The sequence below is a fragment of the Hydra viridissima genome, unplaced genomic scaffold (genome assembly GCF_058129835.1).
Source record: "Hydra viridissima isolate aposymbiotic clone 2 unplaced genomic scaffold, HvirCarnegie_v1 scaffold_12, whole genome shotgun sequence".
Classification (NCBI taxonomy): Eukaryota; Metazoa; Cnidaria; class Hydrozoa; order Anthoathecata; family Hydridae; genus Hydra; species Hydra viridissima.
In genome coordinates this window covers 3,779,116-3,793,284 of record NW_028324311.1, presented here as the reverse complement: position 1 = coordinate 3,793,284, position 14,169 = coordinate 3,779,116, and the positions used below count along the sequence as shown (strand labels likewise).

Below are 14,169 nucleotides of genomic sequence, written 5' to 3'. Positions count from 1 at the left end.
TTTGTTTTACGTGCGTGTAATGTTGCACCAGTGGAAAGAGGCTCTAAGTGGAGAATGGATGGACAAAGATGATGTCCCCACAGAATTTCTGTCTGACACCATGTTGGTAACATATCAGACAGGGAAAGGAGGGGATCATCTTGTTCCAGTGTTATTTCCTCCAGAAACAATCAAAGCCATGCAGTTCCCCACAGACGAATCTATAAGAAGAGACGCAGGTGTATCAAGAAAAAATGAGAATATATTGGCTAGTACACGTAGTAGTGAAAGTCATGCCAGTGGATGGCAATGTATTGATGATATATTAAATAGGCTAAGTTTAAAAGGTGCTATAAATGCTACTAAAAACAGGCATAGAGTTGCGTCACTACTAGCCAAACTTAACCTTTCTGAAAAAGAAAAGGAGCTGGTTTTTAAACATTTTGGTCACTCGAAATCTGTTAATGAAAATGTTTATCAGGTAGCTTCAGGTTCGGTACAGATAAAAACAACAGGTCAACGGTTGTTGTAGATTCATAACCACTTTCCAATGAATGAAAGAAAAGAAACATCCGAAGTTATTCATAAAACACATCACTCGAATAAAAACGTGTCACCTATTATTTTGAACAATGATATAAGATTTGATCCCGTTCAAATATTAAAAAAGGAGTCAAAAGCCAAACCGAAAGAAGGTAAAAGGGTTGTTCTTATCACTGTTATTAGGTATGTTAGCATTTTTCAAAGTTTCGATTAATGTATATAGTTTTTACATGTATTACACTACCTGAATACATTGTTTACAACTATCAACTATTGAATGCAAATTTTTTTTCTTGTTAAGATAACTTTTATCCTTCAGATTTTTTAAACCTAAAACTTTATTGCCTTTTGAGAGAAAGTTGAAAACCACCACTAAAGTCTGTAAATGTTCTTCAGTCTGCTAATGTTCTTCAGTCTACTAATGGTCATCCTATTGAAGTTTAAAAATTTTTATTGCAAAAACTTTTTTTTTTCTTAAGTACAGGGTGGCCCATAATTAGTGTCCCATCTTAAAAAAGCAATTCCTTGAAAACTAGGGATGGAAAACTATTAATTTTGCTTTGGTTTTTGATATTATTATATATTTTGATCTATTTACTGCTGCCTTCACTCACTTTACTTGTTTTTTTAGCAATGACAAGACCATCACCATATCGGCAAAGTATTATTGATTTTCATGAGAAAGGAGTTTCAGCACGCGACATCCAGACTAGACTCAAAGTGCCGCGAAAGCTTGTTTATAGAACAATTCAACGCTTCAAAGCATTGAGAACAATGTCAGATCGTCCACGCAAAGGAAGAAAGCGCTCCGTGGTGACTGATGCAAAAATCAAGCAAGTTCGTGAACGGGTGCGCCGCAACCCAGAACGCAGTATGCGACAAATGGCCAAACAGCTCCAAATTTCTCGAAGTTCTCTTGGAAGAATTACCAAGGATTATCTAAATTTGACAGCTTACAAGAAAAATCCTGCACAGCTTTTGTCTCAGGCATCAAAGCAGAAGCGCAAGGATCGCTGCAAGGATCTCCTCGCCCGTTTCGCCAACAATGCTCATCTCAACATCGTTTTCACAGACGAGAAGATTTTTACAGTTCAACAACATCACAATGTGCAGAATGATCGTGTCTACGCTTCCTCAAAGCCTAATATCACAATACAAAAGGCAGCACATCCTCTTTCAGTAATGGTGTTCGCGGGTATCAGTGCCACCAAGAAGACACCATTGATTTTTGTTCAACAAGGCGTTAAAGTAAAAGCCCAAAACTATCTGAATGACGTTTTGATCAAAGAAATACTTCCATGGAGTCAAAAGGAGCTTCGTAGACATTGTTGGACATTCATGCAGGATAGTGCTCCAGCCCACAAAGCCAAAATTGTGCAAGATTGGCTCGGCCGAAACACCCCCGATTTCATCAAGCACAATGAGTGGCCTCCAAGTAGTCCCGACAGCAATCCAATGGATTACTCAGTGTGGAGTGTTCTGGAAGCTGAAGCGTGCAAAAAACCGCATAAAACGATTGATTCTCTGAAGAAAGCGCTTCAAAAAGCATGGGATTCGCTTTCACCCGCCTACTTGCATGCCACCGTAGATGACTTTCCAAAGCGTCTTGAAGCTTGTGTGAAAGCCGATGGTCGACATTTCGAAAAAAATCTTTAAATTTTATTTGATATTGTTAATAAATTGTTTATCAAAAAGTTTTATGTGTTTTCCATCCCTAGTTTTCAAGGAATTGCTTTTTTAAGATGGGACACTAATTATGGGCCACCCTGTAATTGCACAAAATAAAAGATCGTATACACTTTAGACAGCAGAAAGCAAGAAGGATTTTGAAAAGGTTTTTGCGTACCATCTTGAGAAAGACCTTGGTTACCCAAGTATATTATATTTTTTCTTTGTGATGTTTTTTTTGGAATTAGCCAGGGTAGTTTGTGGAATGAGTATTTTTCCAAATTTATACTCTAGTTTTATTTTCAAGATTGTTATAAAATCATAGAGACCGATTTGGCTTTTTCAGGTCGAATAGAAATGGAAAAGTTTGCCGATCGATATAATGGTTTAAATTACGCACACGTCAGAACGAGGATTATAAACGTTCGAGCTGTTCGAAAGTTGCACCAACGGAAGATCCAGAAGCAACTTGAAATAGATTTATAGATTGATAGATAGAATATATTGAAAAATATGACCAGAGCTACTTATTGGGTTCTCATTCGTTTCACTTTAATGTGGTTTTATGAAATCAGAATTAACAAGTTAAAAAATGATTTATTATTTTGGACAAGTTTTAGTTTTATAAAAATTTCAGAATGCTTTTAAGATAAACTTGCGCTAGGGCAACTTTTCTGGTATAAAGGGGTCGACCTAAGGACGACCTAATCATACAGATGTACTTAAGGACGACCTAATCATACAGATGTACCTAATCATACAGATGTACTTATTATCATCCCATAAAAATGCCAATGCAGAACCAGTACTGACTGCCAGTCAGACAGTACTGGCGCTGTACTACGCCTGTTGTGACTTTTTGCTTGGGTAGTATATTATACCTAAAGAAAGTTTTTAATATCTTAAACATTTAATCTTTAACCAATTCACCATTTCATTTTCGGTATTCATATTTTTAAATTAAAGTAGAAGATAATGTTTTTAAGGCAAGCATATCTAAATAACTTAACTGCATTGCTTTGTAGGGTGGATTTATTTTTAACACATTTTACTCGACTCATTTTAAATATAATTAACCAGTCTTGTACGCTTTTGACAGTATTCGATAGTGCTATGCATGCTGTCCACCTCCACCAAGTGGAGTTAAAGCTCTTTGCCAGAAATAACTTAGGTGACGCATCTATAGACAGGTAGCGCTAAATCGATTTAACGTTTTTTTCCATTACAAAAATATTCACCACGACTCTTTGAAAAATATTAAGGAATTTAAAGCTTTTAGCCTGAATAAAATACACGTTTTACAACTTAATGTTAAATGTATTTTTAAAATCAGAGAAAATATAATATTTCATTCGACTTAGTGTATTTTACCAGTTTGTAGAGCGTTGTAAACTTTATAATACTGCATAATTAAGTCAAAACTGCCTATTTCCGACTTAACGTCTTTTGTCAGTATACCCACGAAATAAAGTTTATGTAGCAAAAATAAATTTCACATTAATTTAGTATTTATGCATGTAGTATGATGAAATACTTATGTAGTCATAAAATTAATTTTGTCTTATAAACATAAGTTACAAAAGTTTACATAGACAAAATTTTGCTTTATTAACTCTTTTTTGTTGAAGGATTAAGATACATTTAATTTATGTTTTTATACTGATTTCTACTATTACATAAAATCTATTTATGTAAATTAAAGCTCACCGTTGTATTAAACCACGATATGACCATGAATTGTAAAGCCTCTTTGTTATTGCTTTAGTATTTTTAGATTAGAATGAGGAGCTATGTAGGAAAAACTAGTAAAGGAACCTTCTAAAGTAATTCTATGGTGGTAGCTATTGATATAGTTTTAGCAGGATGGTGTTTATTAAAAAATGCTGCAGGAAAAATGAATCTTAATCACAGCACCCTTTGCAGTTAATTTATGCTTATGTATTCTGCACCAATAAATACTACTTTCTCCTACTTAGTAAATGAAACTTGCATAAGTTTGTAACAAAAAGCAAATTCCTAATGTGTGTTTTTATGTATACAGATATGTTAAAAGAAAAAAAGGAATAAAAGATGGAAAAATCATAACTATAAAACCCAATTTTTCTACAAGATGAGTATTTACTGAAGAACAAGAAAATCTTTTGAAACAGCATATTGTTACCTACTCTCAAATGTGTTATGGACAGTCTGTTGTAAGTTTAAAATCAATTGCTTTTGATATGGCTATAATAAATAATATAAAAGTTCTCAGTAATTGGATTAAAGAGAAGAAAGCTCTTGATCTTGCAAAGAATAATGATGTTACTATTCTTACTATACCACCACATAGTAGTCACAAAATGCAGCCCTTAAATGTGTCTTTAATTGCTCCATTCAAAGTTTATTACAATGACGCAGTATAATCTTGGCTTCTAAATCATCCTGGAGTGCCAATCACTATTTACGAAATTGCATCTTGTGTTAACATCGCATATGAAAAAAGTATTACTATTACAAACATTCAAAGTGGATTTAGGAAAAGTGGAATGTTTCCTTTTGACAAGAATGTATCTTCAGAAGCAGATTTTTTATGTAGTATTGTTACTGATAGAAACAATCCAAGCACATACGAAGCAAATACTGGAGAAACTCTGAATACTAATAATTTGTTACTCACACCAGAAAAAGCTTTAAGAGCCTTTTGTCAGTTCCGAGCCAAGTACAAGTCAAGCAAATGATTCTGAAGTTATTAACATTGTAAGCCCTTCACAGTTAAAAGAATAATATTTATCAATAATTTTAATAATTTTTTATTCAGATTACTGCCTACATGCGTCCACTCATCAAGATTGAAGTGATGTCTTTATTATTTTCTTCTGACAAAAAACCAACCATCTGCTATTTGGTATCAAGACTTTTTAATATCAATGGTTATCTAAATTCTTAACTCAATAAACCAACAATCAACGAGGAGACCAAAGTATTCTGCAAAACCTTACCTTGGAAAAGAGATTTCCGGTTTGTGGGACCCGAAACAAGCTCTATGCTTATGGAGCAATTCCCCACGCATTTTACAAAGGACTTACACTTGCAGAAAATGAAAGTCCAAATTACAGGGAAATGATTGAGCTGATGATCAAGGAGAATGAAGTTGAGCTAGTACATGACTTGAATCACAGATTTTTTGAGGAAGTTGATGAAGAAGACTCCAGCATTGAAGTTAAAATTAGGTAATTGAAATTCAAATTTTAAAATTAAATACTTTTAGGTAAAAAAAAAAAATTATATATATATATATATATGCATATCTTTTTTACAACAGTCATTATTGTTTTTAGTGTTAAAATGAGATTTTCTCAGTCTAGCCAGCCCACTCGTTCACTTTTTGAGGTAGCCATTAGCCCCATGCAGTTGGAAATGAACAGGTACCTCAACTTAACAGATCCTTCTCCAGCCGATGTCGATGTACTACAATGGTGGAGAAGGCATCATTTGGAGTATCCTCTTAATACCAAGTGTGCCAGAAAATATCTTTGTATCTCAGGTAAAAAAAACTATTTTGAAGATAATTTTTTTTATAAATAAAACTTTGTTTTAAAATAGGTTTTTAGAAAGGATAGGGAATCGCCAATTTCCAAAATTCTTAAAACCAAATTTTTGAACTTTTGTCACTAAAATTTAAATTTGAATTTCAGCCGTTTGAAAGATTTTCCCAGTCTATTTTAATTTTATTTGTTTGAAAATTTGACACAACATTAAATTTATTTTACTTTTCAGACATCAATTGCTGGCTCTAAGCGAGTGTTCTGATCAGGAGGTGCAGTTGTGACCTACAGAAGGACAAAGTTTGATGTTGAAAATGTCCACGTGCAAGTTTACTGTATGGTCAACTTGCCAAAGGTAAGGATCTCCGCAAATTTTAACGAGGATGAAGCAGAGGAAGATGCTGAAGAGGAACTTCTTCAGGAAGAAACAAATGAAGTCTTGGTTGAAGGTTCAACCAAAATTAATTTTATTAAGGAAAGGGGTAAAAGAAATAAAAGAAAGTTGGATGTCAGTCTTAAATCCAAGACTGGGTCTTCTTCAACCAGCCAAACTATAATAATTTCAAGCATAAGAGCTGGAACCTCTTCAAGCAACAGAGATGGAAATCCACCAACTAATAGCTTTTAGCATACATACTTTGGGTATTTGTAAATATACAAGTTAATTTGCCTACAGAATAATGATCGAATTTGTTGAGTTGTCACATATTCACTTGGCTTTAACATTGTCCTCAGCTGCTGGTGAACTTGCTTTATCTGAAAGGACAGTGGACTTGCTCTAAATACTTCACACGAAGAGCTAGCTGCTTTTTTTGATTAATCGATAGTTTCATCTGAAATGATTGTTATATCTGGAACATACATATCTGGAACATACATGTCATCAGCAGGAAAGCAAGACTTTATTGGTGTTGGAGCTGGTTCTAACATGTCAATATTGTTATCTGTAGAAATACTTTTTAGGTGGCTGAAGCAAAATACGGCTCCAACAGGAAGTGATAAATTCTTTTCGTTATAAGCAGCAAGGGTGTTCAAAGAGATGGATCAAATTTTTGGTGCTTTTTTACCGATTTGAAAATCATGTCTTGGGTGTTGACAACTGTTTGGCTGCTTCCACCCAATACCAAAAGAAAAACGATGGTACGTACATAATGAGTCATTGCGTGAAAGATAAGCTTGTAGTCGGCTTTCAATCCAGGTTTTTTCATTCCACTGGTTTGTCGGTAGTAGCTATAAAACAGTAACGTTAAATTTTCCACCTATGGAGTAAGAAATCCTGTTTCTTTTAATAAAAAAGCAAATAATACTCTAATATTATTCATACCTTTAAAGCTTGTAGATGATTAGTTATGTCAGCAGTTTATTCATTAACTTGAAAGATTCCATCTTTGTTCCAACGCTTAAAAGGACCACAAGAAGTCTCCTCTTTATTAAAATATATGCATTTCTCATAAGGACTAACTTTATTCTTGCTCTCTGACATGTTTTGTTTATTATTAATTATTTATTGACTAATATTAAATAAATGCAGTTTTTACTAACAAATTTTAATTCTTCTACTGAAAACTGCTGAAAAAAATTTATGTTATGTAACTCAAGTAAACCATGGTATGTACCAAGTAGTGATTAACAAAAATATCATGCTAAGTCGGCAGTCATTTCGTCCCCGCAGTATTATCTCGTTCTATCTACAAATGAAATAAATAAAATGTTGTGTTTAATATATAAAATAAGTACAAATATATATATATATATATATATATATATATATATATATATATATATATATATATATATATATATATATATATATATATATATATACACACACATACATACAATGTTCTACCTGATATAATATACCATATTAGATAGAACATTGTATTTATTTATAAATAATTTTAATTTGTTTTTATTTTAAGTGTTATATGTATTTTTTTCAAGTTCTCTTGTACAGTTCTTTTATAAAAAAGTATTATATTAAAACTTTTATTAGCAGTACTAATTAATAAGGCTGTAAAGTATCCGTTGCTAAGTATATCTATACCGTTTCTAGGGTATTTTTTAGTTAAAAAAAAAGCAAAATAAGGCTACTTCTAGGACTTCTGTAGGCTTTTTATCACCCGAGTACATGGATTTTTTTCAGATATTGGAAGATGCATATTTAAGGAAAATAAATAACTTATACTGTTCATGGTGGACCAAAGGCCACGGTTGTTATGGGTAATCTATCAAAGCACGTTGAACGCAAAAAGTGATTTTTGGCAGGTTACGTCTTCCCAGGTCCTTGCATGCACATGGTTTTTATTCCAAAAAATCAGCAATTTATTTGTGTAATATATATATATATATATATATATATATATATATATATATATATATATATATATATATATATATATATATATATATATGTATATATATAACACTATTTCAACCTAATGCGGACAGTCATAAAAAAGTCCACCTAAAGCGGACACTATTTAACTTACGTCAAACTCAATATAACTTGCTAAAAATCTTAAATAAATCTATTATTTAGTTGTTTTAGTAAAGTGTTTATTCCCTAACTAGCTGATTAATTACAAATATGAAAAATAAAATTTGATGTCCGTTTAGCGAAATTGTTTATACTACCAGTCTGTTTTACGCAAATTTTGACGCTAAGTTAACTTAAAGCAGACATTAAATTTTGCGTGCAGCGCAAGGTCTTCTTGTAAACAGAATTTTACGAACAGAATGCTTTTCCGAGCAATCATTGTTTAGTTACGATTTATTTAGCTAGGTTCATTATTTCCTAATAAGTTGAAATATTTCATGAAATATATTTTCTCTACATTCCTTTTCTAAAGTATGAATACCCTCTTCCATCTTTATAAAACGCTTAGAGCTCCAGAGGTATTGAGTGTTGGAAAAGATTAGTATAGTTAAATTGGTTATTCCAAAAACCGGTTAAGGTAATGACTTCCCCTTTCTTTTCCCAATCAAGTTACTTTAATGTTTAATACTATTGAGTGTAACAATAGATGAGTATTTTGTGCAATAATTGCCTCATTGATTAAGAAGCAAAATATTTGCTAAATAAACTACATCTTTTCCGATATGCTCGAAAAATATAATGAGTGCCGTCGTAATTTGGAGATTTTTTCTTACAACCATAGTTAAGATTTTTTTTTTTTAAACTTTTTCTATCTCGTAAATGCAGGTGGGTAAACGTTTTTCACCATTTAAAGCGACAAAATTTAATATTATAATTGGTCGAAGGCTTTAAATTTTTTGAGAAATTTTTGTAAAGGTTATTTTTTTAGGAAAATTAATCAAGGTTCCAACCATGGAAGACTTTTTCGTGCTCTCTATCTCAACCCGTTTTTAAAAGTCGGGATCCCGACGCTGCCTAATACTTTAAACTGCGAATATTTATTAAAAAGTCCCCAATTATTGCCGAGCTAAAGGAAATTATTCTTCAGGAAAATTAAATGATGAACAAAGTCAAATTACTAGCTATTAAAGAGAGTGCTATAGAAAGTACTCGCCTTGGTGAACTGGAAAATTAGGGTCATTTAAAAGATATCTTTCGTCTTTAAGCATAATAAGATAAAAAGAAAGAATAGAATTTTAAAATTAAATGTAAAAAATTTTTTCTTTTTAAATGTTTAAGTGAAATTTGGTTTCTTCTGCATCAGTTGTGTAAATTTCTTTTTATGTAAAGCTCAAGACCTATCATCTTGCTAAGAAGAGTTTTATTTCCTTGTATATAAAAATTTCCTGCTTTTCTTTTCCGGAGCCGTTAGTTTTAAACAGCTCTGCACATGCGTAAATCTAGTTCTTAAAAACGCATGCTAAGTAAAACGGTTGTGGATTAGGGGTATGACTAAAAAAAAAATTTAAGAATTTTTTATTCCCCATGTAACCATGAGTGGAGAAATTATATTTATAAACATAAAATATATATTTTTTTATGTAAATTGTCAAAAAAGATCACCCCTTAAGCTGAAAATAATTTTTCCTATCTTTTTAGTGAGTTATAAATTAGAAATATAATAGAGAACCCAATCTTACTCAATATACGACTGTGATCACAAACATCATAAATTCTACAGATTTCTTTACAAGATAACTGAAACTTTTAATAACTGCAATTTTCGATTTGAACCCTGTTGGACCGCGCGGAAGTGCTTCAGCATTTTATAATTGGTTTTTTGCATATAACCGGAATTGTCTTCTTTAACTTTGTCAAACTGTTATCTTGTGTTTTGAACATTATGTCCAAAAATAGAGTTGCTTCAAACAAGAATAAGAAAGTTTGGGAATCAAATTTAGTAAGGTTTGAAAAAGCTAAAACTTCCAGAAAATGTACTACTGTTGTTAAAAGTATTAGTGAAATGAATAAGATGCCAACAGAACAGCGTATCATTGATCGATTTAAAAGTTTGTCATCAAATGTGAAAAGTAGAAAGGAGAGAATTGCAATTGTGGCTGAAGAAACTAAATTGCTATGGAGAAAGCTAAATATTCCTATTCAACAAGGGAAATCGGCAGCAGAAAGAAAAATAGAAAATGTATTGAAAAAACTTGACAATGCTAGTCGAAAACCCGGAACTCAACATTTTACACGATTGTTTGACATAACCGATGAGAAAGGTGAATGGTTGTGTCAGGAAGATAAAGAATTTTATTGTCTTCAAAAGTCAACAAATGGAAGAGCTGGATATTGTACCACAATTAAAGATGCTGAAGGTATTCATCCAAGAAAATTAGTGTTGATAAAGAAACAAATGTCCATCAGTCAAGGACAAGATTTTGTTGAATCAGCTAGTGAAGGAGAACCTTCAGAAAGTGAAGAGCAGTGTTCCAGCAGTGATATTGAAGCTGAAGGTCCTTCATCATCATCTAAAAAACAAAAAACAAATTCAGCAGTAAATTTAGTGATTTCTGCTTAGATTAGTACCAAAAAAGCACATAAAGTCTGTAAAACTCTTTCAGAAAGTGGTATTTCTATTCATACTCCAACGCAAAGTGGTATCTACAAAGGTGTTATGAAAGAAGGAGAAAAGTTGAAAGCAAGTGGTCTTTGCACTTTGATGGAAAACAAATAAAGAAAATGGAACATCAAGTAGTTGTTTTGAAAAATGAAAATAGAGAGGTTAGGCTTGCTGTTCTGGAAATGATGAATGGAAAAAGTGAAACAATATATAATGGAATAAAGCATGTGCTAGATGAGTATGAGCTGTGGCCAGCCATAAAAATGATTGTATCTGACACAACATCTACAAATACAGGATTAAGAAATGGTGTAGTAACACGGTTACAGAAACATTTTAAAACCATTGGACTAGAAAAGCCTGTTTTTATTGGATGCCAACACCATATTCTAGATACTCTTTTGAAACATGTCATGAATGATCTTTTTGAAGGATCGACAATGTCACCATATCTCCATTACCCTTTTGTGACAAGGTTGCAGCAAGATTACGAGAAGTTGAAGCTATTGTTTAGTAATATTGGAAATCCTTTGACAAAAGTGAAGCGAACTCGCTGGAGAGATGATATGGATTTCCTGAATCACTTAATAGCATGTTATAGAAAGTTTAAAAGCACAGGTAACTTTCCAAAAGTTAGTTTCAAATCACTTCCTGCTATAAGCAATGCAAGGTGGAATTCGAGAGCCATTTTTATTCTACTTGCTTACATTTTAGTACCAGAATACCAAGAATCAGAATCAGCTCAAGCAGCATGTGACTTCATCTGTGGTTCATGGGGTGATATATGGTTTGGGGGTCACTACTTCAATCCTGCAGACTATGTTAATCTATTAGAAGCATGCAATGAGCATCCTAAAGCATTGAAATCATTGAAAAGGTTTTGGTCCACTGAGCCAACACTAATACCAACACAACGTTCAAATATATGTGCAGAACGTGCTGTGAAAGTGATGCAAGACTTAATGCCATTATGCCATAGCATAGAAAAACTAAATATTAAATACTTATTGTCAAATACACAGCAGACAAATTTTAATTATACATGTTTATTGGTTTCTATAAAGTAGTGGAAGAAGTGTTGCAAAACTACATTTTTTAAAAAAAATTTACAAATATTTTTTATTTGGGGGGTGAACTTTTTTGACATATAGTAAAAATGCTTGTTATTTTTCTGATTTTTGAACAAAATCTCCACTAAATTTAGTATGGGGATATAGGGTTGCAAAATTGTCATATCCCTATTGTGGATTCTTCCAAATGATATTGGCTTAAAAGTCTTCTTAGTCTTCGTCATTATTTTATGTTATTGTAAGTTTAACTTTCATTTTTGTAGCCTTTCAAATAAGCATACAATTTAATACATCTATATAAGTTCAATGCTTATTCAGAAATTATTTAGATATATTTTTTAGTTCACTCTGCTAATAAAGTAAAGTTCACTCTGTAATAAAAGACGCTGAATTTTTTGAAACTTACCAATATATTTTAATTTAACGTTAAGAATAAAGTAAAAACAAGTTCTTATAGTTTGTAATCAAAGATAAAAAAAAAAGGATCATCCAAAACTTCTGAAATATATTTGCTGTTTTGTTAGAAGTTATTTATGTTTTTATTATTTTAAAAATAATTCTGGATTCATCATATTAATTTATGTCATATTTAGCAACAAGATTGTTAGTTTAAAAGGATTTTAGCTGCAACATTTTTAAGTAATCTGAAAGTAATAATGCACAAGTTTTGCCTTCACTATTTTACTGGAATAATCATGTGCTAATAAAATTGCTCTAAAGAAACTTAAAGAAGCTTTTTATAATAAAGATAACAAGAAAGAATACTTAAGCAGTTAAGAATTTGTTAGTTAAAGATTTAACAAAAGAAAAAAAAGAGAAATGCTGAAGTAGGATATTCTCACACGCTAATGTTCATATTATTTTTGCGAAGCATTACTGAGTTACGTCTTTTCTTTCTTTCGTTGTTTACTTTTGTTCTAATTGTTTTGTATGAGAATGGTACGAGTTCTTGAAACTTTTTTATGTAATCACGCTCTAAATAAAAAGATCATTTTTATTGCTTGTTTAGTGATAAAATTTAGCTTACTCTCAGAAATACATTAGTAAGAAATTTTATAAAAATATACTTTACATTTTTTTAATTTGTTAAAGTTTAAAAACTTTATTTCAATAACAGTTAAGTTCACTTAATATACAAATATGATTTGTACTGCTCCTAATTGAAGGATTTCATTATAATTAGTTGTTGCTAGGTAACATAAACACCAAATTGGTATAGCTGTTATTTAGATAAATTTGCTTAAGCTTCTAATTCATGCATTTTAAGGTACCATACTCTATTTAAAATAAATACCTGGCCAACCAGCTTTTTTGTCCAAGTATTTTTGAAACCATTTAAAAAACAGGTCTTCATACTCAACTGTCCAACGACAATAGTTTCTGTTTATTGCTTTACTCTCTAAAATTAAAACCATGAATGGGGGAAATGTTTTTGCATAACTCTTTACAAAGTTCAATTGATATAGTTAAGTATATTTTAATGTTATTATAGTAGTTGCTTATTCGTATTGTTGAATGCAAGGTAAGACTTTTGACAAATGATTTGAACAGAAAAATCATAAGAAATCAATTTTTTGAAAAAGACTAATTTCCAGTAATTCAATTAAAATGAAAATGGCATGCATAACAAAATGAAATAATCATATTATTTGATACAAAAAGTTTGAAATTTATATTGTTTTGTATTTTTATTACTCCATTTTGTTTTAGAAAAAAAAACATAGCTACCATTCTCTCTGTGAATTTCATATTTTGAATCATCTGACAGTGCTGGGCAAAATACTTTTTAAAAGTATTTGAAATAAAAATAAAATAGTCTACCTAAAAAGTATTTGAAATGAAAATAAAAATAAAATACAAGGAAAGTATTTCAAATAAAAATACATTATAAAACTATTTTAAATACAAAATACTGGAATTGTAACGACTCGAATCGTACATCACAACTTTATTGACATAATTTAACCTTTAAATCAACATTTATTGGCCTTTAAAAGTAACAGTTTTTCGAATGTTGCATCACTAAGACAGTTCCTTCGTGGCGTCTGAATTTGTCCAGCGGTGCTAAATAACCGCTCAACAGGTGCGGATGAAGGTAAGGTCGTATTGTACCTCACAAATACGTGTTTTATAACTTCATATTTTGCCAAGATTTTAAAATCCGTACCAGAGTCGCTTAAGTACGATAAACATTCGTTGTTGACTGTTGTTTGTTCTGCAATGTTAATTTCGCTAAACGAGAAAAAATCATCACTCATGCCACTGCCACCAGCTGATTGAGTAGCTGGAAGTGGGTCAGGGCCAGAAATAGTATTAGCTCTGTCCAACAACTGTTGTTGCTGAGACTTAGCTGCACGAACGAAGAGATCACGACAGAAATCTTTTTTATCACCCGGAACCCAT

The 14,169-nt window shown here is 31.6% G+C and overlaps 1 protein-coding gene and 1 pseudogene across 1 annotated transcript; both read left to right on the top strand.

Annotated features, from left to right (window-relative positions):
• Window positions 1-10: 10 nt before the first annotated feature.
• Window positions 11-511, top strand: LOC149880835 (uncharacterized; the record flags this gene model as incomplete). Its single annotated transcript, XM_090067891.1, has 1 exon — window positions 11-511. A coding segment is annotated over one exon (501 nt), but the record flags the coding sequence as incomplete, so codon positions are not given.
• A 4,778-nt stretch (window positions 512-5,289) lies between these two features.
• On the top strand, window positions 5,290-6,503 carry LOC149880834 (uncharacterized; annotated as a pseudogene).
• The last annotated feature ends 7,666 nt before the right edge of the window (window positions 6,504-14,169 follow it).